This window comes from Cervus elaphus, chromosome 11 (assembly GCF_910594005.1).
Source record: "Cervus elaphus chromosome 11, mCerEla1.1, whole genome shotgun sequence".
NCBI classification, from domain to species: Eukaryota; Metazoa; Chordata; class Mammalia; order Artiodactyla; family Cervidae; genus Cervus; species Cervus elaphus.
The window spans coordinates 88,160,411-88,175,879 of record NC_057825.1 but is presented as its reverse complement, the minus strand read 5'-3'; the positions used below and the strand labels follow the sequence as shown (position 1 = coordinate 88,175,879).

At 35.3% G+C, this 15,469-nt stretch overlaps 1 protein-coding gene across 2 annotated transcripts in view; it reads left to right on the top strand.

Annotated features, from left to right (window-relative positions):
* The window catches only part of SPAST (spastin), a 51,710-nt gene extending 40,382 nt beyond the window's left edge, over window positions 1-11,328 (top strand). For both annotated transcript variants that reach the window (XM_043918300.1, XM_043918299.1), the window contains exons 14-17: window positions 251-330; window positions 2,910-2,980; window positions 4,361-4,401; window positions 9,944-11,328. In XM_043918300.1, the coding sequence (XP_043774235.1) occupies window positions 251-330; window positions 2,910-2,980; window positions 4,361-4,401; window positions 9,944-10,066 (315 nt within the window). In that variant the 3' untranslated portion in view covers window positions 10,067-11,328. The remainder of the gene's footprint in view (window positions 1-250; window positions 331-2,909; window positions 2,981-4,360; window positions 4,402-9,943) is intronic.
* The last annotated feature ends 4,141 nt before the right edge of the window (window positions 11,329-15,469 follow it).

The following is a 15,469-nucleotide window of genomic DNA, read 5'->3' as shown; positions in this document are numbered from 1 at the left end:
TCAGACCCTTAACATCCTTGGTGGTAGCAGCAGCTATTTGCTTATTAGTGCTTTATTTGGATTAGTTTTTACTCTTTTAGGAACTGTCAAAAAATTGTCATTTTAATAGATACAAGTGAGACTGTAAAAGGTAGAGTGTTTTGTGTAAAATCATAGAGCTTCTAAATGAGAGTTAGGATTTGAACCTAACTCCTGGGTATTTTATTAAGCCAACTCTTAGGACTGATAATTCTTTAATATTTCTTTTCAGACACGACTACTTTTATTAAAAAATCTATTATGTAAACAAGGAAGCCCATTGACCCAAAAAGAACTAGCTCAACTTGCTAGGTGAGTGATTTGATTTCGTCTATCCTGCAGCTTTTCTTTATTTTTAAGAAGTCTTTTTTCTGTTTTGTTTAAGCTCATGTCTGAAACGAGTAATTTATCTGAAAACTTGTTTCATTCTCTACTTCCTTTATCTTCTCACTTATCTCATTTTCTTATGTATGATACCTAAATTTCATTTTCTAAATCCTCTGGAAGACATGACCTATTAGCTATTTGCTAATGATGGTACTATATTTTTTTTATAAACTTAAGTTGTATTAAAATAATTGTTCAGATGTAAAACATTGCATATTTGCCCACACCAACAGGTATTTTCACTTAAACTTGTTCTTTTGTATTACACATAATTTTTTTTAAACTTTGACATCTTCAACTTTTTTTATAAGCAGTATATTAAGTAGAAACTGAATATAGGAGATACACTCATGCATTTTTAGTCATTGGAAAAAACTGAAAAAGTAATTTAAAATATTCAACAAGAATGTGAATAGCTAGTATTATTAGTAAAAACTCTTGAGTTCCCAGATACCTATGAAAAAAGAACAAATTCAGTACTTGGAAATATTGAGAGCTGCCTTTGTTATTCCAGTAAAAAATCCACTAATAATGTTTCTGCAGTTACTTAACAGAGTGCATGATAAGTAAATGTTTTTTTCCTGTTCTATTTTCCTCCTCCTCTTGACTTCCCTAGTTCTTAGCTCCCTTTAATAATCTCTTGGCTGCCCAGGCGTTCCCACTGTGGCATCCCATTCAGGTGTACCTCTTTTTGCCAATGTCTTCTACCCCAGACCCTTCCTTCACCCTGTCTGTCCTATAGGGTGTCCTACAGATGAAGAAATCTTCCTCGATTGCCCCTCATTCCATCAAGGCAGTTCTTGGTCTAGATAGAGACTCATTAATCTATAGAGAAGTAATTTGCAGTTATGTGTCAGTTGGCCAGCAGTGGTTTATAGATGTGACCTTTCCCGGGCACATATTTAAACTTAATGGAGTCTCCTGGAGATGCAGCATACCTTAATCTAAAGGAATGGTTCTATTTCCTAATGCCATACACAAAGATAAACTCAAAATGCATTAAAGACCTAAATGTAAGACAAGAAACTATAAAATTCTGAGAGGAAAACATAGGCAGAACAGTTGACGACATAATAAATCAAAACAAGATCCTCTATGACCCACCTCCTAGAGTAATGGAAATAAAAGCAAAAATAAACAAGTGGGCCCTAATTAAATTTAAAAGCTTTTGCATTGCAAAGGAAACTATAAACATGGTGAAAAGAAAAGCCTCAAAATGGGAGAAAATAATAGCACATGAAACAACTGAAAAGATTAATTTCCAAAATATACAAGAAGCTCAAACAACTCAATACCAGAAAAACAAACAACCCAATCAAAAAGTGGGAAAAAGTCCCTTAACAGACATTTCTCCAAAGAAGACATACAGATGGCTAACAAACCCACGAAAAAATGCTCAACATCGCTCATTATTAAGAGAAATGCACATCAAAACCACAATGAGATACCCCCTGACACCGGTCAGAATGGCTATCATCAAAAAGTCTATAAACAATAAATGCTGGAGAGGGTGTGGAGAAAAGGGAAGTCTCTTGCACTGTTGGAAATGTAAATTGATACAGCCACTATGGAAGATGGTATGGCAGTTCCTTAAAAAGCTAGGAATAAAACCACCATATGACCCAGCAATCCCACTCCTAGGCATATACCCTGAGGAAACAGAAATTGAAAAAGACACATGTACTCCAATGTTCATTGCAGCACTAATTACAATAGCTAGAACATGGAAGCAACCTAGATGTCCATCAACAGGTGAATGGATAAGGAATCTATGGTACATATACACAATGGAATATTACTCAGCCATAAAAAGGGGATGTATTTGGGTCAGTTCTAATGAAGTGGATGAACCTGGAGCCTACTATACAGAGTGAAGTAAGTCAGAGAAATATAAATATCACATACTACCCATACATATGGAGTCTAGAAAGATGGTACTGATGAGTTTATTTATAGGGCAGCAGTGGAGAAACAGACATAGAGAACAGACTTACGGACACGGGGTGGGGGAGGAAGGAGAGGGTGAGATGTATGGAAAGAGTAACATGGAAACTTAGAATGCCGTATGTGGGCATAGATAGCCAGTGGGAATTTGCTCTATGACTTGGGGTACTCGAACAGGGGCTCTGTGGCAATCTAGAGGGGTGGGATGGGGAGGGAGGTGGGAGGGAGTTTCATGAGGGAGGGGGGACGTATGTATACCTAAGGCTGATTCATGTTGATATTTGGCAGAGAACAAAATTCTGTAAAGCAATTATCCTTCAATTAAAATTAATTAAAAAATAAAAAGGGAATGGTTCTAATGGTGAAAATTTGAGGCATTATAAGGAACCAGTAAGTTGTTTTGTTTTTAGTGAGTGGGCCTTCCTGTGCCCTTAAAAATCAAATCACGTAGCTGTCTGCTTGATGACAAAGGTAAGCTAGGGTTTTACCCTCTTATTATGTGGTGATTTTAAATCTGGAAAGGTAAAAATAAGTTGCTCTTTCTTCCTTCTCATTCTCAGAATGACCGATGGATACTCAGGCAGTGACCTAACAGCTTTGGCAAAGGATGCAGCACTGGGTCCTATCAGAGGTAGGAATTCCAAAGCTTTAAACATTTAGAACTGTTTGTTATACCATTCAGAAGTTTAAGAAGTCCTTATTGAGAGGTCTCTTTTATTCGTTGGAAAGCAGTAAAGCTGAATCAGTGGAAAACTTCATTAAACTTGATACAGAGTTTCTAGACTTAAGGTTAAGTAACCTCTCTGAGAAAAGCTTTAGATTCATTGGCCACATATGCTCTCTGTAGCATATTCTGCTGCTGCTGTTGATACTGCTTTTGCTGTTTCTTTTTCCTCTTCCTTTTCCTGCTCTTCATTCTCCTCCTTCATGCCCCTCCCCCCCCCCCCTTTTTTTTCCCACAACACAGAAAATGTGAAATCATTCTTAGTTCACAGACCATATAAGGACAGTCCATGGATCATTGTACCATGAATCTTGTTCTAGACAGCAGACTTTGCAACTTGATAGTAGGTTAGCAGCAAAAAAAAAAAAAAAACCCTCAAGAATAAGAGAGCTTTTTTAAGCAAGTGAAAAAGAATAATAAAGGGAAAATGTTCTTATCTATTTTATGGTTCTTTTCAGTTCAGTATTCTAATGTCACTTGAAATTAATGTATGTAAGGAAACTTATATAAATAGATGTTTTTACTTTTATCATTATATGTTATCTTTTGAAAAATTGCAGCAGAGTATATCATTCATTGCTTTGTTTGATTCTGAAGTACCACATCTGTCATTGTTGGGTTATGTTAAACTCAGGATGATAATCACTCTAGAGTAGATGTTCTCAGCTGCTTTTCCACAGGCAGCATGGGAAGTGGACGGGAGATGCACCCAGGTTTGCACTCCGATTACTGGCTATGATGGCAAAATAGAACATGGAACATGCAACTTCAAATCTCTCTCTCACAGTCAAACAGACTACTAGTTAAGAACTGCTGCTTTAGAGAGTAATAAATATAACCTTGAGAATATATTTTGAAACTCTGGGTAAGGCATTTTAGTCAAGCTTTCATTATGCTGGAGGTGTAACATCTTGTTCAGATACTGAACTCAGAAACATTAGCTAATGTATAAATCGTTTGTATTTTGGGGGATATGTTAGCTATTATTCGGGGGGAAAAAAAGTTGTTGGCTTAAAACAACTAGTGACTTTTGTAAAGAAGTTGCATTATTTTAAGTTTACTTTTAGATTTATAGATTCTATTGTTCTTGAGCAATATATGAAGAAACCGATGCTTTCCTAGGAAAGAATATTAGTCTAAGCATTTATAAATTGTATGTGGTCTTATTATTAATCTGTTTTTCTCAATATAATTTATATTGAACATGTACTTTTAGATTATTGAACTTTGTTAATTTAAACTTGGAAGTCTTTTTTTCTCTAAGTGGCTCATTTTTATATTTTACAGAACTGAAACCAGAACAAGTGAAGAATATGTCTGCCAGTGAGGTAAATTGTTTTATAATTATCTTTCTTTTGTCTGGTCCTGTAGATTGTAAGATGTATCTTTTGTCTGGATTTTTCCAGTTTGATTAGAAACCGGAAAAAAATTACTTTTGCTTCATTTCAAAATATGGAGGACTGTCAAATGATGGTCTCCTTTGGTAATGCACAAAATATATTATACATAATCATTAAATCATTTTCTGTCAAATCATTATATAAATACTAAACAAAACAAACAGGCAACTTGAGAATTTTATACACTGTAAAGATGGCATATAACAGGTAATGTTTGTTTTCTTTCTTATAAAAGCAATACAGTTTCCATTATGACATAATTTGTTACATCTTAAAAGTATGGTAGGTCCCCTTATGAGATGCTGAAGCATTACTTTTGAAAAAAAATTGCCTGCAAAATATAGAATTGGATATGCAGAATGATCATAACTATGTAATCAGACATTTTAAATCAGATTTAAATTATGTAACTTACTTCTCGGAGCTCAGATAGCACCTGAGTACTAACCAAAGAGACTTCATTCTTGGCATAGAACAGAGAATAGAACTCCACTGGAGTTCAAGTGTGAACTCAAAAAAAAAAAAAAAACCCAACAAAAACCCCCAGAGACATGGACTGGAGGCTGGCAAGGGTTTTGCACATTGCAGACAATCCTGTCCAAGTATTAATAGTGAAATCTTAATACAGAGAATGAGTGTACTTGAGTATGAGTACATTTTGGCAGTCCTTTTTCTTCAAGCTTCCAGGTAAATTTGAGGTTATTATCTTCAGGCATCTTGTGCATAGTGGTTAACCAGCTACATTGCTAAGAAAGCCTTCACACTTCTTGCAACCACCCTTTTCCATTGCAACAGTCTAGTTTACCTAGAGTGTATGTGACATGAATGAAGCTTTTTAGGAATAAAGAATTCCACATGTCATATACTTTGGTGTTTAGCTATGATTACCTTTAAAATTCACATTTAAAGTATAGTTTCATGTTCCTCTTATCTGACTCATTATTTTGATTCCCTATATTTCTAACTTAAAAAAAATATATTAGTACTAAGTGTCCTGAGGGCTTTTTTGCTTATGTATAAATTATTAACACTATCCCATCAATATATTATTTTTTAAATGTTTTTTTAGCATAAACCTAATATGTGCTTTTCTATCCAAAAAGTAAGCACTGTGCATGAATTATTTCTTTCCCACACACCACTTTCCCTGCCTTGGACTCAGGACAGGTAAACCGGGTATTTCATGTATATACCCTGGCCTCCCTAAATGAAAATTGAAGAAAGGTCTATTGGGTGACTTTTGGCCTCTGTCTTGGTCCTGTGAACAGACCATAAAGAATGAAGGAGCTAATCAAGGCCATAAGTAATGAACTACAACCATCAGCTGGCAAATGATTTTTAGTAAGAAGTTGTCTACTAATTCTTAATCAACTTCTGCAAAATCCACTGAGCCCCATGTCTGCAAGTATTCCTCCCTCTATCTCAAGTGCCTCGGCCCTGGCATTTTCTGTGAATAAGAAAACCCACTCCAGTATTCTTGCCTGGAGAATTCCATAGACAGAGGAGCCTGGCAGGCCCCAGTCCATAGGGTCACAAAGAGTCAGACACCACTGAGCAACTAACACTTTCACTTTTTCACTTTCAACCATTCGCAAGCCCACTAAAAACCTATAAATGGATGCTTGGATATACCTTCATTAGTACCTTATACTAATTTTATGAAAGCAAGTGGGTGGCTTAGGGAATAGGAGAAATTCTTAGGAATCTGTCCATAATTATTTCATGAGAAAGAAACCTGTTTTCTGTTGATAGTGGATTTATTAAGCTTTATGTTTTACCCATCCTGAGAATTATACATACAACTAAACTTTAACATTTTTCTTCTTCATTGAACAAACTGAACATAAATATAGTTCCCATTTTACTTGAAGAATAAATTGAGTCTGTCTTCTTTTTTTAGTAACTCTTCTAGAGTCATGATTTTAAAACAAGGTAATTTTGTGGCAATAGGTATCTATTACCATATAACAAAACTTGCCACAAAATTTAGCAGCTTAAATCACATGTGTTTATTATCTTACATTTTCACAGAGAAAGGAATATGGGCACAGTTTAGCTGAATCCTCCACTTCAAACTCTCTGAGGGCTGTAGTCAAGGCATTGGTCTAGGGTTTCTTACAAAGCTGTAATCAGGATGTTGTCTGGGGCTATAGTCATTATAAGGCTTAAACTAGAAAGATCTGCTTCCAGGCTCACGTGTTTTTTTGTGTTTTGTGGGTTGGTTTTTTTTTTTTTTTTTTGCCAGATTAATTTCCTCTTGTGTTGTTGGCCTGAAAGCCTCAGTTTTCTCTGTTTATTGGCTGGAAGCCACCTTCTGTTCCTTGTCACATAGGCCTCTCCAACATAGTAGTTTGCTTCATCAAAGCCAGTGAGCCAGGAAGAGAATAGAGAGTGCCAGCAGGATGGAAGTCATAGTCTTGATGACCTAATCATGGAAGTCACATCTCAGCACGTTTGCTGTAGTCTGTTCTTCAGTCCAGTCTACACTCAGGGGAGAGGATTACACAAGGGCATATATAACAAGAGATGGAATCATTAGGAGACATAGCAGGAGATACCTGCCATGTCTGTAAATCAATTTAATTTTATGTTTAATGGGTCACACTTGGCCAGCAAAATCTGCTTTTGTATTAAGATGAGCCCTCTCAACTCTACTTTAGAACTCTGAAAAACGTTGTTGCTTTCTGGGAGCAAGGCACACCTTGAAATTGCCTATCCCAAGACTAGAATCAGCAACTTTAGGAACCTGGGTGCATTTTAATGGAGAATAACTTAAAGACTGTGTGTCAAAATGCATACTGCTTTGTTTTTATTAGTTTGGATGTTAAGTTAGCCTATTCCAATGACAGCCTAAAAATACAAATTTTTTAAAATATCATGAATTCATTCTAACAGAGTACATTTATTTCAGGATTACAGTGTAACATATCTACTTGAATTGTATCTTGTATTTTAAAAATATGTAAGCCATTTCATTATTTTAAACTAAATTTTGTCTATTTATTTGGCTGTGTTGGGTCTTCGAGGTGGCACGTGGATCTTCCTTGCATCCTGTGGGATCTTGCATGGTGGTACACAGACTCTCTAGTTGTGGTTTGCGGGCTCTCTAGTTGTGGCACGTGGGCTCCAGACTACGCAGGCTTTAGTAGTTGCTCTGCAGCATATGGGATCTTAGTTCCCTAACCAGGGATCGAATCTGTGTCCCCTGCTTTAAAGGTGGATTCTTAACCTCTGGACCACCAGAGAAGTCCCTAAATTTTAGATAGCAGTACTAAAACTTAAAACTACTGAATTATAAAAAAAATAACATGATAGTACTTTTTTGTGATCATTCCACTAATAATGTGTGTCATTGTTACACACATTGTTACATTGTTAAAGTTTTTGCTTCTACTGTATACTTTTATGCAATTTATTTTTAACCTAATGGTCTTAATAATTTGGTAACAGCTTTTAGCTATTAGTCCTGGCTTATGAGTTGATGTTTATAAAGCACTGAAAGTCTGGCAACAGTGAATACTGCATAAAAAAAGTGAAAGTGTTAGGCACTTAGTCATGGTCGACTCTTTGCAACCCCATGGACTGTAGCTCATCAGGCTCCTCTGTCCATGGAATTCTACTGTATAGGTATCCATTAAATAACTGACCTGGGTCTCCTGCAATGCAGGCAGATTCTTTACCATCTGAGCCACCAGGGAAGCCCTAATTTAAAAATACATAAATACTAAATAATGGCAACCTTTTATAGAGATCAAGGAAATCCATTCTATTTTCTTACTAATTTTCTTAATCTATGCAATGTTGATATTAGAGAGGATATGAAGAAGTTAGATTGGGTTTTTTATAAGTAATAAAAAGAATATATGCAATCTAGATGTCTATCAACAAATGAATAGATAAAGAAGTTGTATACATATATACAATGGAATATTACTCAGCCATAAAAAGAAACAAATTTGAGTCAGTTCTAGTGAGGTAGATGAACCTAGAGGCTGTTTTACAGAGTTAAGTAAGTCAGAAAGAGAATAACAAATACCATGTGTTAATGCATACGTATGAAATCTAGAAAAATGGTACTGATGAACCTATTTGTAGGGCAGTAATAGAGACATAGACATGGAGAACAGACTTGTGTACCACAGCAGGGGAAGGAGAGGATGGGACAAATTGAGAGGGTAGCACTGAAACATATTCATTACCACACGTAAGTGGTAGCCAGTGGGAATGCGCCATATGACGCAGGGAGCTTTACTTGGTGCTAGAGGGCTGGGAGGTGGGAAGGAGGTTCAAGAGGAGGGGACATATGTATACCTATGGCTGATGTATGTATGTATGTATGTATGATGTATGTATGTTGATGTATGGCAGAAACTAACAACATTACAAAGCAGTTATCCTCCAATTAAAAGTAAATTTTAGGACTTCCCAGGTGGCGCAGTGGATGAGAATCCACCTGCCAATGCAGAGGACATGGGTTTGATTCCTGGCCCAGGAAGATTCCACATGCTGCGGAGCAGCTAAGCCTGTGTGTCACAACTACTGAAATCTGCATGCTCCAGGGCCTGCAAGAGTAGCCCCCACTCTCCGTAACTAGAGAAAGCCCTCACGCACCACTGAAGACCCAGCGCAGCCATAAATAAATAAAATTTAAAATAAATTTTTAAATGTAAATTAAAAAAAATACAGATAAGTATCAGTTGAAGTTTTGTCTCCAGTTCTTATTTGGGTGCAAAATATACATGTAAATATGTGATAATTTTTAATTGACCACTTTGTGCCAGATTCCATTTTATCTTTTAAAAACTTAGGTATTTATTAACTCATTTTTGTTTTACTCTATATTCTCAAAACCAATTAAAAATCTCAGAAAATAAGACCAAATTAATACAAAAATGTATTAAAAGCAATAATAATAAAATTTTAGACATAAGCATCCTCCATGTTGTATTAAGAGCAATATTTCCTTCAGAGTCCCATGTGCATCTTGTAAACTCTTTTTCCTTTTCTGAGAAACAGTAATTTAGCTAGAGTATGCTTGTGGTGAGTGAGACTTGAGAATGTAAAATTTCATGAAACCATGCAGAAGAAAAATTGGAAGGAGATAACCCAAATAGTGGTTGTATATCTGAGTAGTGGGATTGTGCTTATTTGTTCTAATTGTGAATATTTTGTCTAGTTTTCTGTAATGATTGTGTTTTGTTTTTATAGTGGGAAAATACTGTGACTTAAAATGTTAATACCTAAGAAGCCAAACACATGAAATGAAAGTATATTATTTGGTAGGATTTCTTAAATAGGAAACTTGCCTAATATATAATAATATGTAAAATAAGATGATTGGCATGATTTTCTAAGAATACGTCTACATATATTTTAACATTAACAAACAAAGCATAAATTTTAGCCACCATTGGGTCGGCTGTTGTATATGTGATAATCATTTGTATTGTGTGCTTTTTTTTATATCTAGATGAGAAATATTCGATTATCTGACTTCACCGAATCCTTAAAAAAGATAAAACGCAGTGTGAGCCCTCAAACCTTAGAAGCATACATACGTTGGAACAAGGACTTTGGAGATACCACTGTGTAAGCCTGCAGAATGTTTACTTTTCAAGAGAAAAACATAACATCTTCGATGAATAGTTTTATCAGCTACGGAAAGTCAGCCTAAGTTTACAGGACTTTTCAGAGTCTTACAATTACTTGTGCACCCCAGAAGATGAACCATAAAATAAATTTAAATAAAGTATACAATGCAAATAGAATATTTTTGTTTAAGGCCTTCTTGCCTTGATGGTCACGGATATCCCAATGGGCACTGTAAGTCAAAACACAACAAAAACGGAATCTGGTCGTCTTTACCAACATAATCGTAATGTAAATAGTAATTTGTATATTATGTTGCAGATGAAAGTATTCCAGAGACAGTGAATGGTAGAAGACACAAGAGCCTTTGGTGGTTTGTCTTCTGACATCTTTTCTTAAAATAGTCATTTTTCCTGTTTTCATTTCCTACTGTTGTCTTTACTATGGGTGATTGGAATGCCGAACACTTTTTTTTTTTTTTCTTTTTACAAATTGTGTGCCAAATGAAACTTTTTCCTATGTAACAGTAGTAGGAAAAAGAATTTTGAAGGTTTTTTTCTTCTTCATACATCTACATACGTTAAAAATGTTTTCTTTTCACTTTTTATTTTTTCTACTACCTTTCTACCAAACAATTTGGAAAGCAATACGATAGTAACAAAACAAAACAAATCTAGTGAAAGGAGGAGAAATTTTGAAGTTTTCAGATACTCTGTCATCATACAACATGTAGACCAGTCCTCCTGTGACCTGTAGTATTTTTTTTCTAGTATGTTTGTCAGAGATCTATTGTAGACTGTTAACTTATTCCTAATGGAATTTATTTTCTGCTAGAATTATTCTAATATTTAAGAAAGCCAATTTTAACCACTGTGAAAGTGGTTCCTGTGCAAGAGAAGGGAAATACTGGGAACGAAGACATTTCTAATTTATTGCTTATTACTTTCTTACTGTTTACAGGATAATTACAAGCCAGTGGATCTACCATGTTTTATTAATCCTTCCAATGAAACTTTAAAAAATTACTGAATTTTTATACATTGCATACATTTTATAGGTTTCTTGTGCTCACTTTGTTAACTAAAAAGTTTTAGTCTGTTAATCTGCCTTTTGTTCCCCAAAAATGTACAGTAATTCCATTTCTTGTTTGTATGTGTGGGTTTTTGTTATAAAAATGTCCTTGTAGGAAGTAGAGACTCATATCATGGCCTTCTAAATATTGTAATAAAGGCAAATGGATATTTGCCATTAGTTTACTGGTTAAAAGTTTGTTTACAGAAATCGTCTTTGGTGCTTTTATGTAAAATGTCATGGGTGGAAAGAATAATTTTATAGTGGTAACAAATATTTCTTTTTTAGGAAAAATATCTTTGGTTTTGAGAAAATATATTAAAGTTAACTTGCCCTCACTGGATAAGAATTTTATAATGAAGACGTACATTCTTCTTAACTTCACTCTTTCTTATCTTAAAGATTTATCTAAATATAGAAGATGTATGATTACATGCTGTTTGTAGCTATAACTTAAATCATGTCTCCTCTAATCATAGAACTCCCTGGATAATAAAAATGAGGGTTGAGATAAATAGAAAAAAAATTTTTAAGCCCAAACCGTGATATTTTAGGTCATGAGTAGGATCTTTTTAAGGTCTCAAACACTATAGTATCCATTATAAAATACTGATAATGAAAGATGATGAAAATATACATGATAAGAATGGTGAACATCCCAAATTAAAACATTTTCAATAAAGCTCATAAAATTTCATTTTTTAATTTTCATTTGGAAAAAGATTATTGATAACTGGTAGGTTGTATTAAAAGTCCACGTGCTTTAAACTTACAACTTTTAAACTACAAACTCCTTTAAAATTGTCATAATATTATATACATTAATTGTAGCTCATTTATTGGGAAAAGTTTTAGATAACAGACCTCACATGTTACATAAAAAATTAATATTGTCATAAACATTGAGTCAGAATTATATTACTGTATGCACATCCATGTATGGAAGTTAATTTCCTGACCAAGTCTGAAATTGAACTTAGTGCCAGAGAACAATTTCTTTGACTTACATTACCTAAGTTTTATTTTAAGCTGTGTTTCTCTCATAGAAGGGCCATAAAAGTAGAGTAATTATACGGTAGGACGTGTAAGGTTTTGGTTTGATCTTTTTCAATTAAGATAGAAGTTGCTGAGGATTTCCGAAAGAATATTAGACTCAGATTGTGACCTTGTAGGTTGTGCACTGAGCTCTGTACCATATTATTTAGTGAAAGGTAATGTTTGAACCTTCGTGTGCTCTTCATGTTACTGTGGCAGAGTTTTGTAGACTAAATGAAACCTTTCTGATGTACTGGACTTTGAGCCAATGGAAAGAATCAGTACTATCTTTCCAGATATCTTAAGGGTAAAAGCTTATTCTAAGACAGTCTGCCAAATGAGGTTATTAGGTTTCTGACTTGTAAATATGCTTTGTGCTTGGAAAGAATTGGAGGAAAAGGAGATACTAGAACTCTAATTTAATATACAGCAGTCTTTGTTTATAGTGTAAAATTCATTATATTTTGTACAAAAAACTAATTCTTTTGGTAGAATGAACCATTTACAGTTTGTTTTTGGACTTTGAGTCAAAGGATTTTCCTTTAAATGCTTGTCTCAGTTTTACTCTGGTCTTTTGTACTTTTCTTCAGAAGAAATGAATTAAAAGATTCAGCTGCATAAGTGGGTTTTTATCCTAATGGATTGGAAATAAATTATAAACTTTATTTTGCCTTTAATTTATTTGAAACTTTTTGAGATTTCAGAGGTTGTAGTCTGGTATTGAAGGAGTAGCTTGTATTGAACTGACTCTTGCCAATAACAATTACAAACTCTGAACAAAATATAAAAAGCTGTGATTAGAAGACTAGAGAGCAGTCAAAAATGGGCAAAAACAACACAAGATCATATACTAGAAGAGATACACATTAACTAGGTTTCACCATGAGAGCAACTTGCAACATCTGCAGTGTGCTTCGAAATAGAATTCAAGGAGCATGTGGCAGTCTTAATGGGCTGAGGAGTCATTTTGTGCTTCTAGAACAGTTTGAAATTGGGAGGGAAATTTTGAAAAGGAGAGATCTAAGTCCCCAAATCTGCCTGCAAATTCTTTTCAAATGCTTGTTGGATTCTGAAATTACATCTGTGCAGTGTGACAGTCAGGAAGAATCCAGGAGAAAGCAGTAGTTGAAATCCAAAGAGTAGTTGTAGCAGTTGCTGGACCAATAGAGTTTGAAATTCAGATTCCAATAAGAGGGGTTTTAGTAAACACTTCTGGTTCTCCATTGACACCCGAAAAGGGCCATGGCTGAGGAGGAAGGACAGTCCATCCTAGAACTAAGGGCTGTACTTTAGAACTCTGGGCATAGCTAGAAGAAACTCACTGAAACAAAGCTTAAAATCAGGCTTTCACAACATCAAGGTTATTCTTTAGTAATTTAACAGCTAGCCAGAATGAAACATTGTTAAAACAGGATCCAGAGCCTTTACAACATGTCAATTTCACAAAGCCCAGCAAAAATAATAAACATACAAAGAAAAATTATATGATCCATAATCAACAGAAAATCTATAGAAGCAGAAACACAGATGACTACCTTGGAATTAACAGAAAATTATTTCTTAACAGCTTTAAAATACATTTAAAAAGTTACAAGGGAAAAGGATGGATTAATAGATTAGGATTCTTAGCAGAAAAATAGAAACTGAAAACCAAGTAGAAAGTCTGTGATTATAAATTATGAAATGAATGACAGTGTCTGAAATTTTAAAAATCACTGGGTGGGCTTAACAGTAAACTGGGTGCATCAGAGATAAGAAAACAGGAAGGCAGTTAATATAATTATCAAAGTGAAGCACAGAGAAAGAAAGAAACATTTCAGACCTGTGGGACAGAGTCAGTCTAATGTACATGTACTTTGACATCCAAAAGGACAGTACAGGCAGAGAATGGGGCAACAGAAATATTTGAAGCAGTAATGCCTGGGATTTCCCAAAATTGTTGTAAGACATGAACTTACAGGTCCAAGAAGTTCAGTGAACTCCAAGCAGAATCAATTCAACAAAGATCACATCTGAGTACATCCTTTGCAAAACACACACACATGCACAAAACCAAATCAATTAAAATAAATATCAAAAGCAGCCAGCAAAGGGAATTACACTTGAATAAAGCAAAAATGGTGCATAACTTTATTTGAAACAATGGAATCCAGGAAATGATGGAGTGACATTTTTAAAGTGTAAAAACTATACAATACTATGTAAAAAAAAGGTGAACACTGGACCTACTGTGTAGCATAGGAAACTATATTCAATATCTTACAATAACATATCATCAAAAAGAATCTGAAAGAATATATAACTGAAATCACTTGACTATACACCTGAAACATGACGTTGTTCAGTTGATTAATCGTGTCTGATTCATTGCAACCCCATGGACTGCAGCACAATAGGCTTCCCTGTACTTCACCATCTCCCAGAGTTTGCTCAAACTCATGTCCATTGAGTTGGTGGTGCCCTCCAACCATCTCATCAACAACACTGGAACTCAACTATACATCAATTTAAAAAATAAGTGCAAAAATAAAAGTTAACCTAAAATTTTGTGTTCAGTTTAGTCGCTCAGTCGTGTCCGACTCTGTGACCTCATGAATCGCAGCACGCCAGGCCTCCCTGTCCAACACCAACTCCCGGAGCTTACTCAAACTCATGTCCATCAAGTTGGTGATGCCATCCAGCCATCTCATTCTCCGTCGTCCCCTTCTCCTCCTGCCCCCAATCCCTCCCAGCATCAGGGTCTTTTCCAATGAGTCAACTCTTCCCATGAGGTGGCCAAAGTATTGGAGTTTCAGCTTCAGCATCAGTCCTTCCAATGAACACCCAGGACTGATCTCCTTTGGGATGGACTGGTTGGATCTCCTTGCAGTCCAAGGGACTCTTAAGAGTCTTCTCCAACACCACAGTTCAAAAGCATCAATTGTTTGGCGCTCAGCTTTCTTTGCAGTCCAACTCACATCCATACATGACCACTGGAAAAACCATAGCCTTGACTAGACGGACCTTTGTTGGCAAAGTAATGTCTGCTTTTTAATATGCTATCTAGGTTGGTCATAACTTTCCTTCCAAGGAGTAAGTGTCTTAATTTCATGGCTGCAATCACCATCTGCAGTGATTTGGGGACCCAAAAAAATAAAGTCTGTCACTGTTCCCATTGTTTCCCCATCTATTTGCCATGAAGTGATGGGACCAGATGCCATGATCTTAGTTTTTTGAATGTTGTTTTAAGCCAGCTTTTTTCACTCTCCTCTTTCACCTTCATCAAGAGGCTCTTTAGTTCTTCACTTTCTGCCATAAGGGT